The sequence below is a fragment of the Paroedura picta genome, chromosome 5, assembly GCF_049243985.1.
Source record: "Paroedura picta isolate Pp20150507F chromosome 5, Ppicta_v3.0, whole genome shotgun sequence".
Taxonomy (NCBI): Eukaryota; Metazoa; Chordata; class Lepidosauria; order Squamata; family Gekkonidae; genus Paroedura; species Paroedura picta.
Genome location: NC_135373.1, coordinates 97,752,473 through 97,772,347, shown reverse-complemented (window position 1 = coordinate 97,772,347; position 19,875 = coordinate 97,752,473). Strand labels below are relative to the sequence as shown.

Genomic DNA, 19,875 nt, shown 5'->3' with positions numbered 1-19,875 from the left:
GAACGAGAGATCTCTAAAGCCAAGGTAGGAAGAGACTAAGTGATGAAAAATGCATATATAGCCTCTTTTTTTGTGCTATTGACTATGCAAACCTAAGTAGGATTACACTGTGGGTTTTTACTGTGAGCCTCTTACATTATTTTCATTAGTAAAGGAATGACTTTTTAAAAAACATAACAACCTCCTAAACAACAAGAAATTAATCTTTTTCCCAAGATGTTTTCAGTCTGTATATGGTAAAGCCCATGAAAAGTAAGAAGACTAATGTCAACAAGAACATTTAAATACCTGTCTTGCATTTAGTGATGGTATCCCAGTTTTTTACTTTTGCAAGGCAATGGCAAATTTTTATTGTTCTTCAAACAAATTTCCCTGGAACTAAAGTTGCAAACTGTTGGAATATGCAAGATCTGTAGTGTGCATAATTGAACAGAATATAAAGGGTATCCTGCAGGGGGCATTGGAGGAGATATATATTTATCAAAGATAGGATATGAATTTCCTGATGATGTTCAAAGTATCTTCTCTGGTGTCCTGATTGGCTCAACACAGGTTTCTTGCTTTTTTATCACACTTTCCCCTGCTTGCCTCCAGAATAGCTGTTGAACAGACTGTCACTAGTTAAGTGTGTTTCTATGCATAGTTGTTTCTCTTCTGAATAAAAACTATTTTATTCTTTAAGCAGCCTGGTGCTGCTCACTCTTTCTGCAAACTAAAACTCTGCCAACCACTTTGGTAGGTTGAGGGGATCCTAGTTCTTTCTTCCTTGTCCCTTTATGCTTTCTATTTCCACTATTTGAGTCGAATCTGTTCAGCAGCAAGCATTTGTACCACAGAACTGAATTTGGTTATCTGAAGAGGGGTAATACAAAGCTGCTCCAAGGCAGTTTTCTCTGGATACTGACTGAATCATAAGATCCTTTTGTTTTATATGAAAGCATGTTAGTTTAATGTTTATTTACAAAGGGAAATTAGAACTGTGAAGGTAGGTTAGAAGTTCTCATATACATTATCATAGATTTCCTCTTGTCTTTTCTGGTAAGGTACCTGAAATTAAAGGAAAGCAAGCAAAAAAATTAATTAAATGTTCAGAGTCCATAGTGATAAATACTTGTGGAGGGCCTGGAGGCTGGAAAAGTTTCTTCAGGCTCTGAAATAACTCTGTTGGTCGACATTCAATACTGTACCAATCAATAAGAACAGTGCAGTCCTGAGGAGAAGAGAGATGAAAGTGCTCAGGGAACTGACTAAATGCTACTCTGGCACAACCCAAAAATGTGCCAGCACAGTGACCTGATACTTCTGTGTCATTGCCAAACACCAGCATGGCAATGCTGTGCCCCTCCACCAAAGTGCTGTGAGTTCTGACCCAGCACTAGTGGGGTAGAGGGTTGGCCCAGAGATGGGGCCGGGCTCAGTCATCACCCAGAGCTACCCCAGCCTGGGACACTCCCCCCCCCTGCAACAATAAAAAGCTCCACCTGCAAAAGTCCATGCTGCTGCCCTGTGGTTGGTTGGCTGTCTGTCATAGTTACATGGTTGCATCCTGTGATATTTTGTGGGTGCAATGACACTGACCCAATCGCAACCCATGCTGCCCCTCTACAAGAGCATTTGTCTGGCCCTTGGGCTGTACAGTTTCCCTTTAAGGAACAGTTCAGTGGCGTTGCTGTTATATCAGTGACCAGTCACCTCCTCCACAACAACCCTCAGGATTGCGCTGAAAATATCCCCTTGCTACTGACATCATCATTTCATAGGTGTTCAAAAGAACAGCTGACATCTTCACTGATGCTTCAGTTGTCTCCTTTACCTCTAACTCAATTGTCAGAATAGTGAATGAAGATATCTGTGCATCTGTCCATGGATGAGATCCACGTGTTTTTAATTCACACAATTCATTTTTGTAGGTACTCTGAGCTGATCATTCCCTGCATCTGCCATTTCCTCAAAACAACCAACTTCCATATCAGCCCCAAGAGCAATATAGGCATAATCGGGAAATTAAGCAGCTGCCATTCCAATTGATCTTGTCTATAGAGAGATGCTCTGGCAATCTATACTGTTTTAGAGCCTGGTACATGAAACAAGACAGCAGATAAATGACAATGAAGTCCAACACGCTCTTTTTCCAAATTCAGTTTGAAGAATTAGTTTCATTTTGGAAGAAAAAAATGTAGGAGACTCTTGCCATATAGCTGTTCTTTTACCTTCACTTCCCATTATCCCATTTCTATTTTGAATTTAAATTAAATCCAGCTATTTTTCAGTTACTGCTGGCATAACACCATCCTGTCTAACCCTACATAATGGCTACAAAAAATTGCCAGCCTTGTTTACTGAATGGGCTGCGGTAGAGAGAAGGTACTTAAAAAAGGATGCCAAGCGTATTGTGACTGACAGTCCCGCACAAACAAACCTTTGGGCCACTTGCGGCATTATTTTCTACCGTCAGTTGAAGCCTGAACATCTGCTCTCCTCCTTCAATTTACACTCCGAGGTGGCAGGAATTCTGTGGCTATTAATATAAATCTAACCCAACTCTTGCAAAGATGATATCAGACTGAACTGGGCAGTAACCTGCTGATGATCTGGTTAAGGAGAAATCTGTCTAATCCCCCCAGGCTCATGAATAGGGCTGCCAGTCGTCCGGTGGTTAGAGATCTCCTGGGATTCCAACCAATTTCCATGTGACAGAAATCTGTTCCTTTGGAGAAAATAGCTGCTTAGGAAGGTGAAGTCCCTTCCCTCCCCAAACCGCACCCTCCTCAGGCCCTACCCCCAAAATCTCCACGTATTTTCTAACCCAAAGCTGGCAACCCTACCCAGAAAAAACTGCTCCTGGCAACCAGTTCCTATCACTGGAAACGTTCAGAATGCAAGGGTCAAAAAGATAGTCATATCCCCTCCCCCCCCACACACACACTAAGGAGCAGTAACTGCATCAGTGGCTACAGATAACCTTGAAAATGAGTTTTGATGGAAATGGCTTCTTTTAATCTTGCCACAGGCAGAAGATGCCACTGACCAAAATGAGTGCTTAGACTGAGCTAGGTGGAATTGCCTGTGCACAGTGTATAGGCCATAGCTCACTCTTTTTCTGCCAGTCTTCCCAAAACAGAAATGAGCCTATGAGGATTCCTATTATGTTGACCATATTAAAAGGAAACCCTCAGCAAAGACATAAAAAGCTTATCAAATTCACCTGAGGTGTTGGCTTCTCTTCCTCTGATGATTTATCCTCAATGACTGTATAGATGTCAGGTGCTTGAGGTCCTAAGGCCTGAAGAGGGAGAAACAGGGGGAAAGACAGAGGTTTTATTATACATGTAAATTAAGTAGGCATGTTCTGAAAGGCCTATGCAAATAAGGAAATGCTGGGAAATTTCTGCTAGGAGTTCAAGAGGCCAAATGCAAGCCTATCAGCATTCAAAGTGGTCAGATTAAATATGTACTTTGTCAACAAGTTTCCAAGTTCACAAAACTGTAATGCAAGACAAGATTGCACTCTAAGGAAGAAGGCCCACCTCAATGTGCTTAATGGCTCAAAATGGTGCAGTTGTTTATGTGTGCTGTGCTCAGCTGCCTCTTGTGATCTCTTTGGAGAGGTGGTGCTTAGATGAGATGGTCACAATGCAGTCCTTCTAAACCAATGGTTCTCAATCTTAATAATGCCCATGACCCTTTAATACAGTTCCTCATGTTTTGGTGATCCCCAACCATAAAATTATGCAAGTGTTCTTTCACAGAAATTAAACTGAAACTGACCAGTGGCGTGAAGATCCATTGTTCATGAATATATACACTGGGTTTTTTTCCCCGGGATTTCTCAGTTCTATCTCTTGTCCCACCGTGCCAATCTCGCTCTTTTCCGCTGCTCCAGACAGACAAACGCTTTATTTTGATCAACCCCACAAGGCTGTTGTAAGGATGGTGCTCCCCCCAGCCAAGCTGCTTGCCCTGCCGTGACTCCTGTGAAAGGGTCATTCAACCCCCAAAGAGGTCCCGACTCCTGACCCCCAGGTTGAGAACCATTGTTCTAAGCAGAGTTATAACTCTCTGAAGTCAGTGGGTTTAGGAGGGTCTGCGTTTGTTTAGGATTGCATGGAATTGCTTTTGTTGCTGATAGGCAGCAAGAAAGGGGGAAGGTTGTCCACTTATAGCCTTCTCCAATTACAGCAATTTCTGGTTGAGTTTCAAGGCTGAAGCTCCTCTCTCTCTCAGAATACATAGGAGTAGAAACTAAGTTTGCAAATAAGCACACACAGAAAGACAAACATCTTATATTCTCGAGCCACCTCTTGTCCCCAAGGAAATCAATAAAAACACATTAGATTTATTGACATTAAAAGTTCTATCCAAAGGCCCAAAGCAGCAGTTAGGACGCCTATTTTCATGTGTGTTTATGGTAATGACAGGTTGCCATGGACATGGTGGCTGTTTCCCTGGGAACAGGAAGGCAGGAAGATACTTTCAGGGAAGACAGACAGGTGGCATTAACAGAAGAACTGGGATTGTGCAATGCTTGAGAGGGTCAGCTGTGCAGTAAAAATGAAGAGTCAGTCAGTCATCGTGGTCCTGATTTCCTGCCCCCCCCCCCAATTCCAAACAGAATTGTGAGCATGACATACACTGCCAGCATTAGTGCTCCATGGTGTTTATGACTGAAAGGGCATGAAAGTTAGGGGCAATCTATGGCAGACACCAAAAAAACAGTCAGCAGCCTTTAGGCATGAGGCTGGCTTATTCATCAGGCAGGAACTTGGTTAGAGACATTGCAGTCACCCAGGCTACACCTAGAGAGGCTGTGAACCAACTAGATGCCAGATGGTCTCACCACCTTGTCCGGGGCTGGGGTCGTGGTCCTGACCCTTGGCTAATAACCTTGATGGCTCCGGACTCTTCAGTGCATGTTGGCTGACCCCATACTCAGCCAGGGCCTCTGGAAGGCAGCCAGCAGGTTCAGTCAAAGACTGCCAGGACTGCACAGCATAGGTAGTTAGAGACAGTGGCGGCAGCAGCAAGAGGATTCACTGCAGCGCTACTCACGGCAACACAAGGGGAGCCTTCCACGATGCACCAACAACATTTGGCAAGAGCCGGAGCAGCAGACTGGGTCCTGTACCAGGTACAAGTAACAGGAGGAAGCCATGAGGGGCAGGGCAGGTGGGCCTGCCCCACAGTGAAGGGAAGGCAAGAAGGTGGAGCCTCCGATGGAAGTGAGGCCCAGGGGAAAGCAGAAGATGTGGAGTCAATGGCAGGGGCCTACCCCACAGGGAAGGCAAGCAGAGCCCCTGCTCAGGTGAAGGCTACCTGCCTGGAGACACAAGTCTAGAGTCAACTGGTGGAAATGAGACCCAGGGGAAGGCACAAGGTATGGCATTGACATAAGGGAGGAAGACATAACAGACCGGGGAGAAGCAGAGTTAGTGGCTTGAGAATGAAAACAAAGCCTTCCAGCTGGAAACCAGAGGAATGATTCAGAACTCCCTCCCATGCAATTCTGAGACCTGTAGAGCGTCCCAACAGTTGTGTATGAGATAGTAGAAGGCGGCATCCCCCTGGGGTGGCCTTGAGACATGATAGGGTGGTGGAGAATGGCAGAGACCATGTCATAGAATCATAGAGTTGGAAGGGGCCATACAGGCCATCTAGTCCAACCCCCTGCTCAAAGCAGGATCAGCCCAAAGGTTTAAACCCATTAATACCCATAAGTCATCCTCAACTGTACTTGCCAACCTAGCCTGCTGGTCCAGCACCTGTCCTGTCCTGCAACCACCAAAGTTGCTCGCCGTGACTGGTTTGGACAGTGAAAAATGGGATAGAAAAAGGACTCCTCTTCTTCTTCCAAGGAGACCAGAATAGACTTGTACAATATAAGAAGTGGCTGACTAATCACCAGTCCCAGCTCCTACAAGACAAGAAGAGAGCCAGGCCGCACTCCTCCAGGATTTCCAACAGGTCCCTGAGGTCACCAGGGCATTCCTGAATCCTGTCAGAGGATTAGACTGGCCAGGATTTCCTGCGGGTCCAGGACATACCCCATGGTTTCCATTGACAAAGTTAGTGCTAGAAGACGACATGGAAGCATTCTTGGATACTTCAGAATGGACCGTACAGGCTGCTCAAAGGCCCAAGGACCAGTGGTCTATCCTGGGACCATACCTGTCTAGAGAGATCCAGACCACCCCGCAAGCACTGGAAAAGCGGACTCTGCTGATTATGACAAACTGAAGGCTGCTATTCTGGATTGATATGAGGTTACCTCAGAAACCCAGAGGCAAAACAATAGGGTCATGCACAACCCATGGGACCTGGAAAGGCTTCAGGCAGCTGTTAGGGAACTCACCGGCAGGGGCAGCTCTCACATGGCAGGGATCTGCAGTCTCCAAGCCTCAGAGGGAAGTGGAAGGAGGAGGGGGTGGTCAGGGGTGGGGGACAGGAGTGTTGGTGGTAACCCTTCCTCCTCTTTCTTCCCTTTGTGTTTCTTCCTTCCAGCTGTTTTCTCCAGAGGAACTGGTGCCTGGAGATCAGATATTATTCCTGAAGATCTCTGGGCCCTTACTTGGAGGTTGGCAATCCAGCTGCCCGAAGTCCCCATCCATAGCCATAGTTTTTATGCAAGAATCAGATTCTTCCTTTTTTTTTTTTTTTACTTTTTACTTTCCCTCTTAGGGCTCCCCTTCGTGTCCCCTTCTTCTCTGAGACTTGTGGTTCTCATGGCTACCAGAACTAGTCAGCAGTTTGCTGTTCACCCTAGGTTAAATTTTTGTTTGCCGCTCTTCCCACATGGTTTACTATTGATACATACAGCATAGAGGGACCCTGGAATCTTTGAGAGGCTTGCAGGGTATTGAGGTTCTGGTTCCTGAGCCGGGCGCTTCCCAACCTCCTTCTTCCGAAGACATACCACCTATTCAGGAAGAGATGATAAATGGGAGTAAGCAGCAATGCAATAGTTCTAGTTTTCAATGCACATTTTTTATTTTCATTGCTACTACTGACTTTCCTAGGAGTTCAAATGCTGTTTGAATGTGTCCAACATTCACACCACAGGTTTATTATAATGACTAGGGGCGAAGCTTGTTGTATGCGCTAGATTAGGGGGGTGGGGTGGAAGAACTCTGCGGACCTTCTCCCCCTCCCCCCAGGACCTGGAAAGGCTGCAGGCAGCTCTTAGGGAACTCACCGGCAGGGGCAGCTCTCACATGGCAGGGATCTGCAGTCTCCAAGCCTCAGAGAGAAGTGGAAGGAGGAGGGGGTGGTCAGGGGTGGGGGACAGAAGGTGATTGGCTGGCCGCTGGACAGACAGGCAAGCCGGTTGGAGGAGGAGGCATTCAGGGGCAGGACAACTGCCCTGAGTAGGTGTTAAGCGCTGAGTGGCACTTAAGCCATGAGACACGCTCCTCCTCCATGACCTTACCAGAAATATTAAGTGGAAGGTAGCAGCAGAAATTAGACTAGGCTTTCAGCCTTCCCATTTAACTAATTTAATCAACTAGAAGCCAGATTTCAGAGCTGGGTTAGCACAAGGTAGTTATATTACCATGCAACATAGATTAGGCATGGCCTAAATGCAGGGCAGTGAACAATAGAATGGGTAGTTGGCCATTCCAAGCATCTAAAACACAAGTTAACTTCACCTTCCACAAGAATAGCTTCTCCAGGCAGCGGGTTATAAGGAAATATGGATTGAAACTAAAAAAAAAAAAGCTAGGGCATTGATATTGCTTTTGAGACTAGCATTGCCATTGTGCTTGCTTCCGCATCACCATAATGCCTGGTAGATCTGTAATTTCTTAACAGGTTGTCACAAAGAGTCTTCCGGTGTTCTGCTTTCCAAATGCGACTCTGTCAAGGCTTATCTTTACAGCCTTTACATCCCCATCATGTAAAGAAGATGAAGCATGAACATGAGCCTCAAGGGAGAATGGTATATAAATGTAATAAATAAATAATAAATTAATTTTTGATGGGTAAAACATGTGCATTTTTATTACAAGAGAAATACTTGTTAGGCAGCAGCCACATATTCAACTTGGGTTCCAAGTGCTGTAGTATTCAGAACCCAAATATAGAACATATTTAAGCTGTAAATATTTTGTATCCAAGTAACAAGGGTGCTGTGATGGAGCTGAGGAAGGATATGTTTTTTGATAACTTGCCTCTCTCTTCCAGAACAGCAGTACGGTTCCCACGATACTCACAACAGCCAGAACAAATGTAAGGGTGATCAGGAACATCCACAAAGTAAGGGGAGGCTCAGTATATCCTCTATCTACAAGGAAACAAAAAAAGAAAGCAAAGTACTCAAGTGGACGCTGACAGCCAGTGTTGGTTGCATCGTTTATAATCTGTAGCATGAAAATGAGCATCTGTGATAAAACTAACATTCCAAATGGATCTTGCAGCTTACTCATGTAGATTGATGGCTTTATATAACAACAATACAAAATTTATTTTCAGCACATCATGTAGGCACACAACTGAGCATTGTCCATTTACCCTCCCTGCACTGTATTTTGGAAACAATCTTCTGGGAAGTTCTCCTGCAGGAAGAAATCTAGTTAAAATTAATGGAAGTGGTGTGATGTCAAGAACGGCTTGCAAGAGGGCTCCCATTGGCACTAACTTCCTGCCATTGGGGCCCTGAGTGCACGAGCTGTTCTCACATTAGTTATGTGAGGAGCAAACGTAAAGTAAAGGAGGCAATGGGCCCACTGTTGGTTGCGGATGGACAAACTCTAACGAAAGATGCAGAGAAAGCAGAAAGGCTTAGTGCCTATTTTACATCTGTTTTTTCCCACTGGTCAATGTGTTTAGGGACATCTAGAGATGGCCGTAGCCAAAGGATAGTGGCAGGTTAACATGGATAGAGAGGTTGTCGAGAGGCATTTAGCTGCACTGGATGAGTTCAATTCCCCTGGTCCGGATGAAATGCACCCGAGAGTACTCAAAGAACTTTCCAGAGAACTTGCACAGTCCTTGTCCATCATCTTCAGAACCTCTTTAAGGACTGGAGATGTCCCGGAGGACTGGAAAAGAGCAAACTTTATTCCGATCTTCAAAAAAGGGAGGAAGGATGACCCAGGAAACTACAGACCAGTGAGTCTGACCTCTGTTGTGGGGAAGATAATGGAGCAGATATTAAAGGGAGCGATCTGCAAACATCTGGAGGACAATTTGGTGATCCAAAGAAGTCAGCATGGATTTGTCCCCAACAGGTCCTGCCAGACCAACCTGGTTTCCTTTTTTGACCAAGTAACAGGTTTGCTGGATCGGGGAAATTCAGTTGATGTCATTTACTTGGATTTTAGTAAAGCTTTTGACAAGGTTCTCCATGATGTTCTGATGGATAAGTTGAAGGACTGCAATCTGGATTTTCAGATAGTTATGTGGATAGGGAATTGGTTAGAGAACCGCACTCAAAGAGTTGTTGTCAATGGTGTTTCATCAGACTGGAGAGAGGTGAGTAGCGGGGTACCTCAGGGCTCGGTGCTCGGCCCGGTACTCTTTAACATATTTATTAATGATCTAGATGAGGGGGTGGAGGGACTATTCATCAAGTTTGCAGATGACACCAAATTGGGAGGACTGGCAAATACTCCGGAAGATAGAGATAGAGTTCAACGAGATCTGAACACAATGGAAAAATGGGCAAATAAGAACAATATGCAATTTAATAAAGATAAGTGTAAAGTTCTGCATCTGGGTCAGAAAAATGAAAAGCATGCCTACTGGATGGGGGATACGCTTCTAGGTAGCACTGTGTGTGAACGAGACCTTGGGGTACTTGTGGATTGTAAACTAAACATGAGCAGGCAGTGTGATGCAGTGGTAAAAAAGGCAAATGCCATTTTGGGCTGTATCAACAGGGGCATCACATCAAAATCACAAGATGTCATAGTCCCATTGTATACGGCTCTGGTCAGACCACACCTGGAGTACTGTGTGCAGTTCTGGAGGCCTCACTTCAAGAAGGATGTCGATAAAATTGAAAGGGTACAGAGGAGAGGGACGAAGATGATCTGGGGCCAAGGGACCAAGCCCTATGAAGATAGGTTGAGGGACTTGGGAATGTTCAGCCTGGAGAAAAGGAGGTTGAGAGGGGACATGATAGCCCTCTTTAAGTATTTGAAAGGTTGTCACTTGGAGGAGGGCAGGATGCTGTTTCTGTTGGCTATAGAGGAGAGGACACGCAGTAATGGGTTTAAACTTCAAGTACAACGATATAGGCTAGATATCAGGAAAATGTTTTTCACAGTCAGAGTAGTTCAGCAGTGGAATAGGCTGCCTAAGGAGGTGGTGAGCTCCCCCTCACTGGAAGTCTTCAAGCAAAGGTTGGATACACACTTTTCTTGGATGCTTTAGGATGCTTAGGGCTAATCCTGCGTTGATCAGGGGGTTGGACTAGATGGCCTGTATGGCCCCTTCCAACTCTATGATTCTATGATTCTATGATTAGACCCTTTGTTACATCAAATGTATGCAAATCAGTATGAAGAAAGAGAGATGCTGATGACCTTGAAAAGGAAGCAGAAAATTGAAAAGGGAGCAGGATGATGATGATAATGATGATGATGATGATGATAATAGTAGTAGTAGTAGTAGTAAAAATAAAGATACTGCTCTTTGCTGCTCTGTCTCACCTACTGGGCATATTTTAAAACAATGTTCTTTATACTTCTAAATTGAATGCAGAATTCCAGAGAAAAGCTAGAAGAGATAAGAATGCCTTCTTAAATGAACAGTGCAAACAAATAGAAGAAAACAATAGAATGGGGAGGACCAGAGATCTTTTCAAGAAAATTGGAGATATGAAGAGAACGTTTCATGCAAAGTTGGGTATGATAAGGGACCAAAATGGTAGGGACCTCACAGAATTAGAAGAGATTAAACAAAGGTGGCAAAATTATACAGAACAACTATACAAGAGCGAGCTTAACATCCCTGATGACCACAATGGGGTAGTTACTGACCTGGAGCCAGACATCCTGGAATGTGAAGTCAAATGGGCCTTAGGAAGTCTGAGCAACAATAAAGCTAGTGGTGGTGACAGCATTCCAGTTGAACTATTCAAAATCTTAAAGGACGATGCAGTAAAAGTGCTACACTCAATATGCCAGCAAATTTGGAAAACTCAACAATGGCCACAGGATTGGAAAAGGTCAGTTTACATTCCAATCCCAAAGAAGGGCAATGCCAAAGAATGTTCAAACTACCGCACCATTGCACTAATTTCTCATGCTAGCAAAGTTATGCTCAAAAATCTACAAGCTAGGCTCCAGCAATATGTGGACCGAGAACTTCCAGAAGTACAGGCAGGATTTCGAAGAGGCAGAGGAACTAGAGATCAAATTGCCAACATACGCTGGATCATGGAGAAAGCTAGGGAGTACCAGAAGAACGTATACTTCTGCTTCATTGACTATGCTAAAGCCTTTGATTGTGTGGAGCACAACAAATTGTGGCAAGTTCTTAAAGAGATGGGAATACCAGAGCATCTTATTTGTCTCTTGAGAAATTTATATGCAGGTCAAGAAGCAACAGTGAGAACTGAACATGGAATCACTGACTGGTTCAAAATTGAGAAAGGAGTTCGGCAAGGCTGTATACTGTCGCCTTGCCTATTTAACTTGTATGCGGAGCACATCATGAGAAATGCGGGATTAGAGGAGTCACAAATTGGGATCAAGATTGCAGGGAGAAATATCAACAACCTCAGATATGCAGATGATACCACTCTAATGGCAGAAAGTGAAGAGGAACTAAAGAGCCTGTTGATGCGGGTGAAGGAGGAGAGTGCAAAAGTTGGCTTGAAACTCAACATCAAGAAAACAAAGATCATGGCATCCGGCCCTCTCAATTTCTGGCAAATAGATGGGGAAGAAATGGAGATAGTGACAGATTTTATTTTCCTGGGCTCCAAGATCACTGCAGATGGGGACTGCAGTAAAGAAATTAAAAGACGCTTGCTCCTGGGGAGGAAAGCTATGGCAAATCTAGACAGCATCCTAAAAAGCAGAGACATCACCTTGCCAACAAAAGTGCGTTTAGTCAATGTATGGCTCCAGTTGCAATGTATGGCTGCAAAAGTTGGACCATAAGGAAGGCCGAGCGTCAAAGAATTGAGGCTTTTGAACTCTGGTGCTGGAGAAGACTCTTGCGAGTCCCTTGGACTACAAGGCGAACAAACCGGTCAGTCCTAGAGGAGATCAGCCCTGACTGCTCTTTAGAAGGCCAGATCCTGAAGATGAAACTCAAATACTTTGGCCACCTCATGAGAAGGAAGGACTCCCTGGAGAAGAGCCTAATGCTGGGAGCGATCGAGGGCAAAAGAAGAAGGGGACGACAGAGAATGAGGTGGCTGGATGGAGTCACTGAAGCAGTAGGTGCAAGCTTAAATGGACTCCGGGGAATGGTAGAGGATAGGAAGGCCTGGAGGATCATTGTCCATGGGGTCGCGATGGGTCGGACACGACTTCGCACATAACAACAACAACTTCTAAATTCCATAAATATGAATAGTGTAATTTTATACACTAAGTTATGAGTGATAATATTTATCCTGTTAAAAAGCAGTAAAATAAATTGATTTTTAATAAGAAAGTAACTGTTGCATATACTTCAATTTCTCTCTTATCAGTTTTTAAAAAATAAATTACATTGAATTAGCTTTTCATTAGCACCACACACATTCTTGATCCACGCTTAAAATGTCATGTCTTCTTTATCAGTTTGTGTGGTGCTTCTGTGAAGTCTGTCCACCAGAGACTGTGGGGCACCCTGCATAGTAATTAGTTTTATTTTAAATAAGGTTATGGATGTTTGTATATGTATGTTTCTGAGTCAAACAAAGCAGAGTCAATAGTTTGAAGATATTTACCCCACTTTTCCCTCTGATAAACAGTGTTTTCATATAAAACAAAGCAAATTGAAAGCTGCAACCTAAATTTTATTGGTCAAACCCTTCTCCCACCAGCCTTGATTTTTCAAAGAGAACTTACCTCTAAAAAGGATAAATGTCCCCATACCCATTACTTTTTTTCCTGTATTTTTCCAGTATGCTCGGCAGTAATAAACACCATTAGTAGAGGCATGTTCAATTGGTTTGATAGCAATGTTGCAAATTGTTGTCACTGTTTGGTTCTGGTTTCTAGCATTTTTTTCAGAACATTTAGATGTGTGTACTCTGATTTTGTCACCTCCTGGGTTAATTTGGTTAATTCGGTAATAAATAATTTCAAAGTTTTTATTTTCATTTTGATAATTGAAAATAGCCTTGCAGGTTGTATTCACTTCTTCATTGGCAAAAGCAGTCTGGATTAAAGATTCCTGCTGTACTTCAAAAGTGCCTGTTAGATGACAAAGCATAATGTTTACATTACTCAAGATCTGAAAACACTACCCACTTTTATGTAGAATTTCCAGACTCCCTGGTGGATGCAGGGTTCCCCTGCTACGATGTCCTGTCACCCAGCTACCAATCAGCTGTCCAGTTGGGGGACTTACCAGTATAAACAGGAAGGCCACATTGCTGGTATTTGGTCAACAATTCTATTGTAGAAGCTGGTTTTACCATAGAAGTTTTGTCCAAATAACCAGTGTCACACAGAAGTTACTGATGTGATGACATCACTTCCTATGCAACCCCAGCAACCTGGTCTGAGCTTTTTTTTTTTTTTTTTTCTCCTGGGAAGTCTCCCCTGCCAGTTGCAATCCTACTTAGATGGGTCTTTTCATCTGCATTTGGCAAGAGCATACTGTATTGTTACATGCCATGAAACTGACACGTGATCAGTCTCCAGGAGGACAGCACATTTTACAATGTGAATACAATAAATAAGAGCCCAACATTTTATGGAATTGGTTCAAACCTTCATAAGTCAGTAGAAACTTACCCCTGAAGTCCAAAAGAGTAACATTTAACTTCAAAAAAGGGGACTTTACAATGGTAAAAGGGAAACTGAAGGGGAAACACAAGAGAGTCAAATCCCTAGAAAATGCTTGGAAACTATTTAAAACTGCACTAATTGAAGCACAAAAAGAATGCAAAATATTTTGAGAAGTGAGTCACTAAAAGCATTTAAACATTTTTTAAAATATACCTGAAGCAGGAAACCAGCCAGGGAAGCAGTGGGCCTTTGGATGGCAAGGGATTAAAGAGGAGATGGAGAAGTTCAATGACTTTTTTCTCTTGTGTTCACTGTGGAAAGTGTGGGGAGAATACCCATGCCACAGCCCCTATTTTCAGGAAGAACTGGGATAATTTGGGGTGACCAGAAATTAAATTCTAGATCTACTGGAGAAATTAAAAACTGATAAATCTCCAGGTCCTTAAGAAACTGAGATGTGAAATACTAATCCATATATGCAACTTTTTACTAAATTCAACCGCTATACCAGAAGACTGGAGAGTATCAAACATTACATCAATGTTTAAAAAGGGATCAAGAGGGGAACCAGAAATTACAGGCCAGTAATAATCCAAGTCCTGATGCCATACACCCAGGAATTTTTAAGGGTCTCAGATGTAAGTTCTACTAACCCTTATATGTAACCTATCATTACATTCAGCTTTTAAACCAGAGCACTGGAGAGTAGTAAATGTGGCACCAATTTTTAAATAGGGATCCAGAGGTGAACCAGGAAATTACAGGCCTATCAGCCTAATATCTTTCTCAGGCAAATTAGTAGAAACTGTAATAAAATACAGAATGGTTAGGTACATAATTGAGGGACAAAGTTTGATGAGAGGAAATCAGCATGGCTTCTGCAAAGGAAATTTCTGCCTCACAAAACTTTGCGTTTTTTGAAAAAGTAAATATGGTGACCTAATAGACATTATATACCTGACAATGGTGACCTAATAGACATTATATACCTGAACTTTCAAAAGGCTTTTTGATAAGGTACCTCACTAAAGACTCCTGAGTAAACATAGCAGTCATAGGATAAGAGGATGGATTCTCTTATGCATTAAAAACTGGAACTCACAGGAAGTAAAGAATAGGACTCAATGGACAGTTCTCATTGTGAAGGGAAGTAAGCAGTGGGGTCCCCTCCAAGATCAGTATTCAGCCTGTTTGGCACCCAAGCAGGGCTTGGAGACAAGGGGGCTAGAGGCAGATGAGGGCAGGGCTTGCTTCTACCTGGAAGGACCCAGTCAGCCACAATGACCAACACCCCCACCAGCCTGCAAGCTTGGGCATGGATACACTGCCTCTCAAGCAGAACAAGCCGTGGCCAGTGTGGCCCCCAAGTGAAAGGCTCCCTCTGCAACCCCAGCCGTGGCAGCAGCAACAGCCAAAGACCCTTATTGCTGGCAAACCTCGCCCCCTCCATGCAGGTAAGGGCTCTCTGCAGAGCCACAGCTGGGCCTCCTCAAGCTGCAAGTCTCTGACTCCACTCCTGGGGGCAATGGAGGCACCTAGCAAAGTACATCTGGTCCTGCAGTGTGCAGGCTTGAACTCAGCTCGTTTGTTGCCAGCAGGGCCCCCATGGCCAGCTGATCACGTACTACCCACCACTCTGCTGGATGCCGATGTAGCTCCCATGACTCTTCTCCTGGGCCCATTATGCACGGCCGCCGAAACGGCGATTTCGGGTCACATGGAAAACGCGGAGGGGGAAGACGCGACGCATACCGGTTATACACGGGGCGGGGCGCGACGGCGGCAAAACCCAGAGTAACCGATTATGCACGCGCCGATCCGGGCGCCGCTTCTGGTTGCGCCCCGGTCACCCGGAAGCTGCGCTTTCTTCCGCGTTTCACTGACGCAGCTTTTTCGGCAGCATGCACCGAAGCTGCAGCCGGTTGCAGCCAGCTCCGTGCGTTATCCGTGATTTTAGTCGCCGCCATTCCACCCCGAATGTGCGCTAAAACCCCCGTGCATAATGGGTCCTGGTGTGCTCATCTCAGGCTGTGCTCCTCCATCAATGGTGCCCAGGGTATGTACCCTGGTTGCTCTCCCTTAGACACTCTACTGCCAGTATTGGGGCAGTATTATTTAATTTATTCATCTCCACAAACTTGGTGACAGGGTGATAGATGATGTTCAGTGCTGGTAAGTGTAAAATGATGTACACTGAGCCAAAGAAATGCCAGCTTCAAGTATAGAGTAACAGGGTTTGATCTTTCTGAGATTGAAAGGGGAAAAGATCTTGGTATTGTAGTGGATAACTCATGAAAGTGTCAACCCAGTGTGTTGCAGCAGTGGAAAAGGCAAACTCTGTTGTTAGGGATTATTAAGAAAGGGAATGAGAATGAAATGGCTGATATTGTGATGCTGTTGTATAAATCTATGGTGTGACTTCATTTGGAATACTGTGTGCAGTTTTCGATTCTGTATCTACAAAAAAGACATTGCAGAGTTGTAAAAGGTGATGAGGAGGACAACCAACATGATTCAGGGTTGAAGCACCTTCCCTATTCAAGACAGTCTGGGACTTTTTAGTTTAGAAAAGGGACAACAAAGAGGAGACATGATAGAGGTTTATAAAATTATGCATGGATTGGAAAGAGTTGACAGAGATAAATTTTTTCCCTCTCCCCAAAATACTACCATTTAAGGGCATCCAAAGAAACAGATGAGCAGTAGTTTGGGGGCAGGCAAAAGAAAATACTTCTGTGTAAAGAGTGATTAAAATGGGGGATTTGCTGCCAGAAAACGTAGCAATAGCCACAGGATTCATCAGCTTTTAAAAGGCATTAAATAGATTAATGGAGGATTATATCAATGGCTATTAGCCATGGCCATGATGGCTGAAGGGAACTTCCACATTCAGAGGCCCTAAGCTTCTGAATCCTAGTGGCAGGAGGCAACATCAGAGGAAGGCCTTGGCCTTTATGCCCTGGTGTTTGCCATCCAGAGAAACTGGTTTGCAACTGTGTTAGACAGGATACTGACCTAGATGGATAATTCGTCTGATCTAGTTAGTAGTACTCTTCTTATGTTCTTATCAGTCAAAGAAAATTGCGTATTTTTGAAATAGCATAGAATATCAAAGAATATCTGCTTCATTTGTACTCCATTTTTCTTGCCAGCAGGGACCCAAAGAAGGTTACGTTGTTCTTCTTCTGGAAGGGAGGTTACACTGAGCATATGAGATAGGACAAAGGTCTCCTCACAAGCTTCCATAGGAAAATGAGGGGTCAAACCTGGGGTCTTCTTGGACATTTGTGTCTATATTAGGCATAAGTACTTATACATGCAGAACCTTTAGAAATTGGTTTTTAAATATTATTTTTACACCTTTAAATGTATAAATATATATTTGATGTTTTCTATATTAGCACTGTATATTTAGCTATATTTTAATTTTGGTTTTTGGTCTCAACCTTTTTTGCTTACCTTCCTTGTGCAGGGTTATGTTTACCCGCCTTTTGGTCACACTGCGTTTGTTGATAATGCTGTGCTCATGAAATGAGAGAGAAATTATGCTGAACTGTGTGAGCAGGTATCTGAACAGGAATGGCACATTTCAAATAATGTACAAACCATATGAGCAAAATGTGCAAATCTGTAGTCTTTAGAGCCACTGACTTCCTCTTTTTTATAATTATTTTTTACTTAGTTGTTTTCTTTTGAAATCCTGCTATGCAGAAAGTGACGGGTGGAAGTGGCTCAATTACCCGTAGGAATACAGTATTGCACAGTGAAAACAAGGATGTGTCTGTGCACAGAAAGTTTTCAAAACTGCCTGTTCAGTGTAGTACACCATCTATTTTTATCCCTTGTCTCAGGAGTCGCTAAGTGGGTCAGTGCTCAATGTGAGTATTTGCTGGTGTTGTGAGATGATGTGCTAATGAGTCTCCCATGAGCCTCTTCTGACGTAATTCTTTGAAGATATCTCACAAGTATAAACTTGTCAAGAAGTTATGTCAGAATTGGTTATTCATTTCTAACAATTAATTCATGAGCACCAAACTAATTCAATCGGCCATGTATTCTCTCTCTCTCTCAAACATATGTAAGTCTCCAAATCTGTTTAGGCACAATAAGAGGTATTACATTGGTTGGTGTGGTTGAGAGCAGCAGCCTCTAAACTGGAGAGCTAGGTTTGAATCCCCGCTCCTCCATATGCAGCCTGCTGGATGACCTTGGGCTACTCACAGTTCTGTTAGAGAGCTCTCTCTGCCCCACCTACCCTAAGGTTCTCTGTTGTGGCGAGAGGATGGGAAGGTGATTGTGTACTGCTTTGAGATATAAGAACTAACTCTCTTCTTCTACTTCATTGACTAATAAGATGTACACGTATTGTGGCAAAGAGCAAAAGAGGTTGCACTCTCTTTAGAGTTGTCATTCATGGAATCAGAGTTAAGAGCAACACAGTGTGGCATGGTGGCAGAAGTGACAGACTAGGATCTGGGAGAACCAGTATTTAATCTCTACTCTGCCATGGACAATTGCTGGGTCAGTTTACACATTTCCACAAAGACAGGGAAAACAGCATTGTAAGCCATTTTCAGTTCCCTTTGGGGAGAAAAACAAGTTATATGTCAAATAATGTTCCATGGAATTGTTCTGAAATGTTTTCTGTAAACCGCCCAGAGCCATAGGGAAGGGCAGTATAAATAAATAAATGAATGAATGAATGAATGAATGAATGAATGAATGAATGAATAAATAAATAAATAAATATCCTCAAGGCCAAAACACACAACATGTGAAGGGGGGGCAACATGCTCATTCAGTCAACAATCAGAGGCAAGTATCCAATACAGCCCCCATCTGACATGAACAGTCAGTATCTCACCCCATCACTCTTCTGGAATACTGAGAAATTAATACTTGCCTCTCTTATAGAATTGTTATACCCAGACAGGTAAAGCACGAGAAGCACACAAGTAAAGCATTATCTGAATTCTAAGTATTATTTATTATTAACAAAAGACCCATCAAGTTTGATGGGTGGGGGGAAGAAGGAACAATCCTATCCCTACTCATCACATGCTTTCCGTTCTGCCTTCTCTAATGCAAGCAGCCTCTGTGTTGAAGATATGGTGGCCTTTTTTCTACCATCTCTAATTCAATTCATTAACATACAGGGTGTGTGTGTGTGGGGGGGTATTCTCAAACGTTTTAAAGCAGTATATCAAGTCATTGATCGTCAGTTGATGGATTTAAACCCATACACTAGCTAGGCTGTACCAATGGCCATAGCTATAACGTTTTTCTTGTTTGAAGATGAAGACCAAAATCAGACATGCATAGGGATGTACAACTGCCACTGCAAATTTACCTGCCTGCACGCACAACCAAATACTGGTTTATCAGAATTGCCTTTCTGTTTTTCACACATGGATACTAATAAATAGCAAAATCCCAAAAAGCATCCCAAGTGGCATGGGAAAATTTGACCTTCGGGAATACAACAGAGAAGACTATAAAACAAAGTCAAAGAAGGACATGTTATAAAATTAAATGAGCATCTGATCTAGACATTTGAATGAATGAAAAGACCAGTATTTGCAAATGAGCAAATGAGAGATTAGTCAGAGCAAGAAATAGAATACATGCCTTTTTTTTACCTCCACAGTGAAGAGTCCAGAGAAACAAGATGACAAGATCTATACTGGAGGCCATTACAGCTTGTGAAAAGAAGCTGCTGACTGAGGGCCCTCAAGTCCCTATCTAAGGAGTATTAGAATTAAGAAATGGTTTCTCTCTCTCTTCCCTTTTCTTGGGAAGGGGCGGGACAGTTCTCAGGGGAACAAACTTGTCAGTTCCCCGCATATGTTCAGTTTCTTCTGCTTTTTGGCCACACTAAAAATGTTGAGACATTAACAGGCATCTTCTATTGTAGGGATTAGGGCTTGTCCAAAAGATTTGTAGCCTGAGGTAGAAAATCCCTTTCCACTACATAGCACAG

At 43.3% G+C, this 19,875-nt stretch overlaps 1 protein-coding gene across 2 annotated transcripts; it reads right to left on the bottom strand.

Moving 5' to 3' along the window:
- Positions 1 to 940: 940 nt before the first annotated feature.
- NFAM1 (NFAT activating protein with ITAM motif 1) lies at positions 941 to 19,645 on the bottom strand. 2 transcript variants are annotated; one of them, XM_077339310.1, is made up of 6 exons: positions 19,535 to 19,645; positions 13,008 to 13,355; positions 8,166 to 8,278; positions 6,812 to 6,913; positions 3,206 to 3,283; positions 941 to 1,047 (listed from the first exon to the last, which is right to left on the bottom strand). In XM_077339310.1, the coding sequence occupies exons 1-6, from the start codon at positions 19,587 to 19,589 to the stop codon at positions 991 to 993; spliced, it is 753 nt and encodes a 250-aa protein (XP_077195425.1). In that variant the 5' UTR covers positions 19,590 to 19,645; the 3' UTR covers positions 941 to 990. The 2 variants fall into 2 exon arrangements, with proteins under 2 accessions (XP_077195425.1, XP_077195426.1); XM_077339311.1 differs by having other exon boundaries at positions 8,208 to 8,278.
- Between the last annotated feature and the right edge of the window lie 230 nt (positions 19,646 to 19,875).

Excerpts from the sequence above, each read along its gene's own strand:
- NFAM1 (XM_077339310.1), bottom strand. The coding sequence starts at position 19,589 with ATGGCCTCCAGTATAGATCTTGTCATCTTGTTTCTCTGGACTCTTCAC. Across the intron at positions 13,356-19,534 it reads CTGGACTCTTCACTGTGGAG|GCACTTTTGAAGTACAGCAG; the intron begins GTAAAAAAAAGG and ends GTCATCTAACAG. Across the intron at positions 8,279-13,007 it reads GACATTTATCCTTTTTAGAG|ATAGAGGATATACTGAGCCT; the intron begins GTAAGTTCTCTT and ends GTTTCCTTGTAG.